At 39.0% G+C, this 10,189-nt stretch overlaps 1 protein-coding gene across 1 annotated transcript; it reads left to right on the top strand.

The window, feature by feature from the left end:
* The first annotated feature begins 2,430 nt into the window (after nucleotides 1-2,430).
* On the top strand, nucleotides 2,431-5,675 carry LOC130173782 (signal-regulatory protein beta-2-like). Its single transcript, XM_056383257.1, has 6 exons — nucleotides 2,431-2,488; nucleotides 2,591-2,899; nucleotides 3,014-3,358; nucleotides 3,534-3,668; nucleotides 3,760-3,815; nucleotides 3,917-5,675. Exons 1-6 carry the CDS (start codon nucleotides 2,446-2,448, stop codon nucleotides 4,058-4,060), a joined length of 1,032 nt encoding a protein of 343 aa, XP_056239232.1. The 5' UTR covers nucleotides 2,431-2,445; the 3' UTR covers nucleotides 4,061-5,675.
* Nucleotides 5,676-10,189: the final 4,514 nt, after the last annotated feature.

A 10,189-nucleotide genomic window follows, 5' to 3' on the forward strand; every position in this document is an offset into this window, starting at 1 on the left:
CTCTGACCAGTTTACTCAGAACAGACCTGACTATGAGCTTCAACAGGATATGAAGTGAGGTGCTACATATGAGCTACATAAGCTTCAGCAGGCTAATTTTAGTTGAACAGACTCTAACGGTTGTTTTAGTTTTACTTGCTTGTTAGTGTGCTCATTCAAAATACAAGTGTGTCTGTCTTGTATTTGTTTAAAGATGCAACAACAGGCATCTACAATTATATACATCTCTGATCTTAAAATATTCAATCATATTATTATTTTGTGTTTTTTTTTCTTTTTTATGCAAATGTATTGATACGTTTACCGTTTATTTAAACATGCTGCCAGTCCATCTATCACCATGTAATGCACACAGTACAAACTGCTACTCTTGCCAAAAGAGACAGGGACAAGTGAATGATCAGCACCTCCCCCCTCCCACAGGAGCTACCAGTGAAAAGCATCAAACCGCGGAAAAGTGCGATTAAAAATTATCATGACATAGTATGACTGAGCAGGTCATGCTAATCAGAACAATAGTACAATATACTGTGGTGGTATTCAACTGGCCTTTTTAAAAACTTGAAAACAGCGGTACAAGTCCAGCTTCCTGGGGCAGTGTGAAAGAGGAAGAACAGCCCCTTTGTATTCACACCTTATTTTGAAACCACAGCCACAACAATGATTAAGTTTCCATGCATCATTTGTTTGTCAGTGGTGACTGTGAATATGCTTGTTTGAGGGTTTGAAGGTGGCTTCTCTGTCTTTCTCTATTACTGTACTCACTATAAATACTAAAAGTGTGAACCGCCTAAGCCCTGACAAAAAGTGTGAATTTGATTTTACAGCCTGCAACTTTACTGTTTTAGTTCACTCTCACTGCTCTCATCAGAGTTGACACTATGTTCACCAATTAGTTATAATTATAATAATTAATAAACTAACTGTATGCTACCTGTCCAGCACAAAACAGCAGACTGATGAAAGTGAGCGACTAGCTGTTGAACACAGTGGATCATTTAGCAGCTAAAGAGCTGTTTTTGTAGGAAGCTGGTGGAGACCAAAAATCTGAGTTAAAGTAAGAGCAAATACTGGATGTTGGACTTCCATATGCCAGGTCACCAAATGCTAACGCTACTCCATATCTGATGTAACTGTTGGCTAACACATTGGTGGTAACATTAAGAGAGTGTAACTTGTCAGTGTTGTTTCGCCCCATGAAATTAGTTAATGCAGATTTAACTGAGAATTACAGATTTCAATTCTTTTGTGAAACATAGGCCTTTACTTCTACACATACTGTACATATTACATTACAATAGATTTGGTTTTAAAGGCTATTGGTATCAAGCCCCCTCTGAAAAGATCTACCTGATGATAAAAGAGTTCATTGTAAACCTTATCTTCTGTCTGTAGAGTCAGTTATACCAAAATATGGCAGTGATGAGAATGAGTGAGCAGATTTTATACAATTTGTAAGTGTTAGAGCCATGATTTAGCACTGCTCTGAACTGAAGCACTGAACATACAACCCAATGCCCAGTACCATGGCAGGAAGTAGTGCACCAGTCAACTGGCATGCTAAAATGTTCAACTTTCATCACTTTCAGTTAATTTGCCATTACCATAATCATCCCCTAACCATAACCAAGTAGTTTAAATTACCTTACCTTAAGCTTAAGGGAGAGATAAATAACCAATAAATAAATAAAGAGCACATTGAGCATTTGAATCACTGAATCACTGCATCACTGAACATAATCTTGGGTTTGTAGAATCACTCAGCAACAAAGTTATGACAATACCACACCCCATGAATCACAAAAAACTCAGCAACTCAGCACCTGCTGTCTATTTTAGGGCTTTTAGAAACTAGGTTACGTACCCCACATAGTACAGTGAATGATCACAAAACGAAAACCTGCTACATTTCCTCCCATTTGTGTTCAGGAAAATGACACCACTCGACTTCTCGACTACTCATGACAAAAGGATCTAATTATATACCACTTGCAGATATTTGTTTGTGTTCTCAACAGCTTTGAAGACATGTTGAAATTTGGTATCTGACTGAGCAGCAAAAGAAATACATCCAAACATTTGAGATTTAGTTCGCATCAAGATCAAATGACATCAGAGCCATGAGGTAAGGATAACTTCTTTTTTTATTCATTTTGCCAGCAGAGATATTGTAAACTGATCTCTTGTGTTTACTGTTATAGTTTCAGTTACAGAAACCCACCATGACACATGAAACAAAACGATGATTGATGGTGTTTCATGTGTTTAGACTGGAAAGATGGTTGAAATTATTTCCTCTGAGGTAAAACTGTTAAACGCACTCATAACGAGAAGCCAATCAGATTGCTCTGAAATTGTTTCCTCCCACTTGATATGATTATATGAGGATGAGTCACCGTATTATATGGTCTAATTTTCAGCAGTCTCAAGTGGAATAACCCTAAAATGTTGATCATATTGTATTTACTGCTGATGCTCAAAGTGGGGCGTAAGTATATGTAGATTTTCTCTGAATTTGAAGTATCGTCATCCTTTTACACTAATATATAAAATGGATTATATGATTCTTCACTGCTGTTTGTCTTTTCAGGATGCACAGACGAGCAGATCGTTGGGTCAAAGACTGTTCATGTTGGAGATAATGTGACCCTCACATGTGCTCGCAAGGGTTCAGGAAGCTTGTTTTGGATCAGGACTGTTTCTGGAAAGGTTCCTCAAGTGTTAGGAAAAACATATAGCTTGGAGTCTGTTGATCCTCGAATTGAAGCCACTGAAGAGCGTGAAACATTTGTATTGTCTATTAAAAAAGCAAAGCTAAGTGATACAGCAGTTTACTACTGTATGAAAATACATCAACAGAAATTAATATTTTTAAATGGAACAGACCTGAGAGTTGAAGGTAAACACAGCAAAATGAAGCAACTGATTTTTCAGATTCCTTAAAAATGGCTTTGTTTTCAATAATTATGGTGAAATGTGTTTTTTGAATAATATATATTTTTCGGTATCCCAGGAACAGAACCTGATGTCACTACAGTCCCTACACCTGATCCAGTCCATACAGAAGCCTCTGTGTCTCTGCAGTGTTCAACCCTCTCTGACTCAGAGACAAAACTGTGTCCAGAAGAAAAGTGTGTGTGCTGTTTTGGAGCAGGAGCTGAATCTCAGCCAAGTTTTAATTATACTCAAGGAAACAGTGTTTGTGGATATGACAAGAATCCTGAGGGACTCTCAACAAAGAAATCTATATGCACCTTCTTGAAGAACGTCACCTCTTCTGATAATGGGACTTATTACTGTGCTGTGGCCACGTGTGAACAGATCATTTCTGGAAATGGATCAAAACTCCATTCTGATGGTAACTGCATCATATTTCTACATAATGAGCAAATTAGCATATCTGTGTGTTTGATGATGGTCCTGTTTGTTCTTAATATACTGTAACACCTTATCAGAAATGATAAATTACTATTAATTACACTTTTACTAACTAGTAACTTTCATCTTCTCCCTTTTTCATGTTATGTAAGCAGAAAGCGGTTTGCATGCACAGAAGGACAACACAGTTCTCTTTCTGTTATGTGCTGCTTTGGCTATAAGTCTGATTGTTATAGCCTTTCTCATTTATTTAATCAAGCAACTCAAGAAAAGTTCATATGGTCATTACGGTAAGCAAAGTCACTCATTCATTGATCTGTCAAACATATATTTTGCAAAAATGTATTCACATTAACACCATGTTTTTATTTTATATTACAGCTGATTTTGCTCTACAAGCAAATGCAACAGCCAGTGCTAATCAGGAAAGTCAGCAGGTAAGGTTTAGTGTATAAAGAAGAGATGCAGCTGAAAAGTTATCATGTTTTTCTCTCTACTTGTGTAAATATTAACTTCACTATCCATAATGTTTCCCCAGACAGATGAGGATTCATTGGTTTATTCTGCACCTACCTTCACCGGCAGACAAGCTAGAGCTAGCAAAGCAGGAACAAGGGATACAAAAACAGCGGAAGAAGAGAGTATCTACACTGATGTCCGTGCTCTTGGGTTGGATAAATAATAGTAATAATCTCAAATAGTCTAAAAACACTCCATTTACTTAATCATAATAATAATTTTGTCTTCACATTGTGAGGGTACATTGAAATCTTATTTCGCCTCTAAAGTCAGTAAAATATACAGTACCCATCAATAGTTTGGGCACACTCTCCCATTGGGAAAGTGATATTTGACCTATTCCTAAATATATTTGACATATATTTAACCCAAAAAAAAATCTTTTTGACATTATATGTAGTTATATTTATTGTACCAATAGACCAATGACTATATACTTCCCTTCCACTGTACAAACATGAAGCCAAAATATCTGCACAGTCATGATCGGCAAGTGGAGCCACAGTATCAAGGTCCCGCCTATACACCCACTAGACCCAATCACAAGTCAGTCACAGCTGTCAATCAATCATGACGTTAAACTCACTTTTTATAAGCATCAAATAACTAATTAAATCCAAACGTATCATGAAAAGTAACACTTAAACATACATCAATGTGATAAGAGCTACCTAAAATGACAGAAATCATGTTTGGGAAAATCTTTTTGATATACTTTGATTCACTAGTTTGGCCCATATCCCATCCACTAACACAGAGAGGGCGGGGTTTATGACCTATACTGCAGCCAGCCAACAGAGGGCAATTAGTTGTTTTGGCTTCATTGTTGGGGAGCTGTGATGTCGTCGATCTTTGTATACAGTCAATGCTGTAGAGCTATGCAGTGTGGATCACAAAACTGAGTTTTTATCAAAGTTGAGAAACTTATGTACTTTTACATATGTATTTGTAAGTCTGTAAACATCTTCCATGTATCAATGCCATGCCAAGCTAATGTACTGACAGGACATGGTGGGTGTGTAAATGTGTTGCTTCCTTCATAAAAGATAAATAACAAGAGATATCAAACCTATAATGAAATTACAAGTTAAACTTAAATTTTAATGCACCATTTTCTAAAACTTTGTGGTGTTTTTTTTTTTTTGCTTATACATAGCCATAAATGATTCATCTTATATAGTAGAATGATATGTTACAACGTGATTATTTTTGAAACCACCTCTGTAGGGAGCTTGAAAGCGTTGCTTAATGAATAAATGCAACATGATATTAATAAAAAACTATTAAAATAATAACTCAGGGAGTGATCATATAACATTACCAGTTTTAATATTACTGACTGACTGAATATTATATGCCAGTGATGATGTGTCCCAACCCCTTCAGTTACTGCAGTACCTTTATTCAGCTGTGCTCACAAGATTACATAGAATATGGAAAATTGAATTTTCCTTAGTGCTGCTGTTTTATACTGTATATCATATACACCAATGTAGGACCATTGCAATACTATAATCTCAATAAAATAATTAAATTCTGGAGAACCCACAACTGAACCATGAGGTACTCCAAAGGGAATGTTTTCTTAAAAGTTCAGTTAATATGTTCAAGCCTGGTCTTTGAAACTTTTTACAGACATTCATGGTGCTCAGAGAATGAATCCTAATAACTTTGGTGCTTCCCAGGCACCACGAGGTTCAAATCTGTGGCTTTAACTGAAATGTATCAATGGCTATTCAATGAATTGCTATGAAATCTGGCACACATTAGTGCCCCACTCATGATGAACTGTAATAATTTTTTGGGATTTCCTGACTTTTCCTCTGCGTCTTTTGTTCATGAATAAATACCTGAGAGACTACTGACATTCCCACAAGCCTCAACTATACTTGAGTGCAAATATGTGAAAGTTTACATGTCAACATACTAAACTAAGATGGTGAACATGGTTCATCAGCACGTTAGCATGTAGAGCACTGGTGAACGTAGTGTTAGTATTGTGAAGACTAGCAGTACTTAGAAGGGCTGAATATCTTAGGAAAAAGAGAAAGAATAAAGAGTATGTAAGGACAGTGTTTTACAGGGACCCTTTCAAGTTTGTTAAAGGATTGTTTAACCAGGAAAAGGGAGGGCAGCTTAAGCCAACAAAGTTAGAAGTAGAAAAATATCTAAGAATCACGTATTCAGATTTTGAGCAGAATAGAGTAATAGGCCTTCCACCTGACATGCCACCAGTAGGAAAGATAGATCATGAGATGGATGTTAGACCACCCAGGTGGAAGGAGGTTGAGGAGGTCGTCAGGCATGCAAAGGCTTGTTCGGCCCCAGGGCCAAATGGAGTCCCCTACCGGGTTTATAAAAGCGCACCTGATATAAGTTTTTGTGGAGGCAATTAAGAATAGTTTGGGAGAAACAGGTTATTCCCAGAGCATGGCGTAGGGCAGGAGGTGTTTTTATTCCAAAGCAGAAGGAATCCTCAGACCTGAGTCAGTTTCGAATGATCTCTCTCCTAAATGTAGAGGGGAAGATCTTCTTTAGCGTAGTCGCACAGAGATTAACTAGTTATTTAGAAAGGAATAGCTTAATTGATACTGCAGTACAGAAAGCAGGAATACCAGGTTTCGCAGGGTGTTTAGAGCACACTAGCATGATTTTGCATCAGATTCAGGCAGCCAAGACAGAGAAAAGAGACTTGCATGTCATATTTTTGGATTTAGCAAATGCGTTTGGTTCAGTGTCACATAGCCTTATTTGGGAGGCATTTGATTATTTTAGAGTGCCTGGAGTAGTGGTTAATTTAGTAAAATTGTATTTCCAAGATATTAGGCTATGCTTAAGCACAGCAGGCTTTACAACATGATGGCAGAGGCTAGAAATAGGCATTATGTCAGGGTGCACGATTTCTCCATTGGCATTCACAATGGTGATGGAGGTAATCATTAGAGCTTCTAAGTGGGTTGTAGGTGGAGAGAGGCGGCAGGATGGGATGCGCCTTACACCAATTAGGGCCTACATGGGTGACATGACGTTGATAACTACAACGGTGCCATGTATGAAAAGAGTACTTGAGAGACTTAATAAAAACTTAAAGTGGGCTAGTATGAAAATCAAGTCTAGAAGTATCTCAATAAGTAGAGGGAAGTTAAGTGATAGGAAGTTTGTAATAGACGAAGAGTAAATTCCAATAATTAGGGAAAAATCAGTAAAAAGTCTTGGTAGGTGGTACAAGGCAGACTTGAATGACGGAGAACAGGTAGTGCAGTTTCGGAAGGATGTTGCTGAGGGACTGGATGGAATAGATAAATCAGGGCTTCCAGGAAAGTTGAAGCTGTGGTGTCTGCAGTTTGGGTTATTTCCCAGGCTGATGTGGCCACTGTCTGTATATGAGATTCCATTATCTGCTGCAGAAAAAATGGAAAGATTAGTTAGCTCTTACATTAGGAAGTGGCTAGGTGTTCCTAGATGTTTAAGCATGGTGGTACTGTATGGGAATGGCATACTTCAGCTCCCAGTAACTAGTCTAGTGGAGGAGTTTAAATGTACCAAGGTTAGGACAGAGCTCCTGTTATCTGGGAGTAAAGATGTGGTAGTCAGTAAGGTGGTTCAAAACCCAATCAAGGGGAGAAAGTGGAATCCAAGAATGGCGTAGCAGGAGGCGGAAGCAACGCTCAGGCATACAGAGATTCTGGGTAATGTCCAAATAGGCCGGGGAGGCTTGGGGCTTGGCCCAAGCAAACCGGTGTGGAGTAGAGCAGGTCCCAAGGAGAAGAGAAAGCTAGTCATGGAGCAGGTTCGTAGACAGGAGGAAATATTAAAGGGTGCAAAGGCAGTGGCCCAGGCTAAGCAGGGACAGTGGCTGAATTGGGAAGGTGTAGACAAGAAAAAGCTTAGCTGGAAAGAACTGTCGAGTATGGAGGAAAGTAGTATTAGATTTTTGATAGGGGCAACTTATGATGTATTGCCAACTCCCCAGAACCTAAAACTCTGGGTAAATGGAGACCCACTATGTTCATTGTGTTCAGGTACAGCAACTTTAAAGCACATTCTGTCAGGCTGTAAAGTTAGTCTATCGCAAGGCCGGTATACGTGGCGACATAACCAGGTTTTTAAAAAGCTTAGCTGCAGGAATTGAAGAGTTACGGAGGCAGGCAAATTTAGGAGGGCCTAAAATAAAGAGAGTTGCAATCAAGTTTGTTCAAGAGGGAGAGAAAGTTGGTAAGACTACAAGGAGGCAAGGCAGCTTAGAGGATGCTTGTGATTGGGAAATGCAGGTAGATTTAGGAGGAAAGCTTGTTGTTCCCCAGGAAATAGCCAGTACAAATCTAAGGCCTGACATAGTCTTGTGGTCTAGGAGTAGAATGAAAGTATATTTCATAGAGCTGACTGTTCCGTGGGAGGCCTTAGTTGAAGAAGCATATGAAAGGAAAAAGCTCAGGTATGTAGAGTTAGGGGCAGAAGCAGAGCAGCGAGGATGGAAAGTTAGGATTTGTCCAGTGGAAGTAGGATGTAGAGGATTTGTAGCAAGGTCTGTTGTCTCTTTGGTAAGGGAGTTAGGAGCAAGTGGACAGAGTGTGAGGAAAATAGTAAAGGACATGTCAGATGAGGCAGCAAGATCCAGTCAGTGGATTTGGATGAGAAGAAGTAATGGTAGCTGGGGGCCCAGCAGGGGGAGCACTTAGGATAGACAGACTCTTAGGAGAAGCAAGGAAGAAATCCAGGAAGAGGAAGTGTTTTTAAGTGGGGGGTGTGGCCTGTGTGAGCTTCTTTGAGACCATGTGGTTAGTCCAGGTGAGGTGGCCTGTATTGTTTGCTTGTATTGTTTGAATTGGTTTGTAGTGTGTCTTTTGCTGTTTAGGTGAGTTTGTTTGTTTTAGGTGAGATGAATGGTGTGGTGTTGGAGAGTGGGGGGGGGCCTAATCCTCCCTCATTCAAAATGGCCGCCACTTCCTCCAACTGTTTAGGGGAGTTTGTTTGCTGAATCTGCTAGTGTGTTTTGTCAGAGTTGATGATGGTGTTGTTTGTGGTAGCATAGGCAAGATAAAGAAAATAGCCGTGGTGTGAGGAGCAGTGACGGCTGGCAGAGGAGTGACTCTGGGACACCAGTGATCACTGTCTAGCCTCCTGGAGGTGTCGTGGGACCAACTAGACGAAACACTGGTGAAAGGAGGTTCCCACCTGATGACCCCAAAGACATGTTAGTTATCACTGCTCATTAGTCTGTATAGCTAAATTAATAGTTATCATTGGACATGTTAAGCTTAGGGAGCTATTCACTTAGTCTGGTCCATTTTCTGTAGCACAAGTTTCTTGTGTTTACCTTAAATAAATTATTGTATTATCTAGTATTGTGTTTGTGACAGTCCTAGGTCAAAGACCTAGACAAGGATGGAAACCACACAGGATCTTACGTAAGTTAACCAATATTTTATTCACAACTAGGACAAAGCTGTAAGTCAGTGGCGGTTTCCTATGTGGTTGTTATTTAACCTGTGGAGGGAATAAACAGATGACAAACAAAATAAACATGTAATCAACACAAAAGAAAATGAGCTGGTAAATTGGGATTTCTTACGCTAACAAATCATTGGCATCTTACTTCATCTAGGACAGCTGTTTTTAAAAAAAAAAAAAAAAAAAAAAGACATTTTTCACATCTGTAAAATATGGAGCTTTGCATTGTGGGATTGAAAGTAGTTTACATGTCATGAACACTACATCTTTTGCTCCATTTGGGAATTGTTGGGGGCATTACATAGCGGATACACATGCATACTCAAATAAAATGGCAGATGATGTAGTTCATGGTATTGTAAATAGTAGCTGTGTCTCAGGGCCACATCTTTCAAAGGCTGCATTTAAAGACTCCTTCAAATGCGACAGAGAGATGCGTCCTTCATTTCCCAGGAAAAGAGTGATTGCGCACCAGTGATTAATCACTTTTCAAAGAGAATAAGACGGTCTCCACAAATCAAACAGCGGCTGAGGATAAATAGGAAATGCTCCGTAGATCAGACCATCTCATTTCTATGTAGTCTTTGGAGGCCACGACCGAAGGCTCCATTGAATTGAGACACATCTTAAGTCTGTTGTTTCATTTGGGAATTGTTGGTAGTACTATATAGTGGATACATTTACACACACAAAATTTGGACACTGAAGTGCGAGATATAGTAATAAGTGGATTATTTCAGAGATGACCTGACTCTCTCACTACCACTGGATAACTGACTCAAATGACTTTACTTCAGTGTGCAATTGCTTTCACTGAGTGTTGTCCTGTTTTCAATTGAGG

The sequence above is a fragment of the Seriola aureovittata genome, chromosome 8 (genome assembly GCF_021018895.1).
Source record: "Seriola aureovittata isolate HTS-2021-v1 ecotype China chromosome 8, ASM2101889v1, whole genome shotgun sequence".
Taxonomy (NCBI): domain Eukaryota; kingdom Metazoa; phylum Chordata; class Actinopteri; order Carangiformes; family Carangidae; genus Seriola; species Seriola aureovittata.

What these genes read in the sequence shown, in the direction of transcription:
- LOC130173782 (XM_056383257.1), top strand. Translation starts at nt 2,446, where the DNA reads ATGTTGATCATATTGTATTTACTGCTGATGCTCAAAGTGGGGC. An exon ending in GCTGATGCTCAAAGTGGGGC is followed by an intron (nt 2,489 to 2,590) that starts GTAAGTATATGT and finishes TTGTCTTTTCAG; the next exon opens with GATGCACAGACGAGCAGATC. An exon ending in CTAATCAGGAAAGTCAGCAG is followed by an intron (nt 3,816 to 3,916) that starts GTAAGGTTTAGT and finishes ATGTTTCCCCAG; the next exon opens with ACAGATGAGGATTCATTGGT.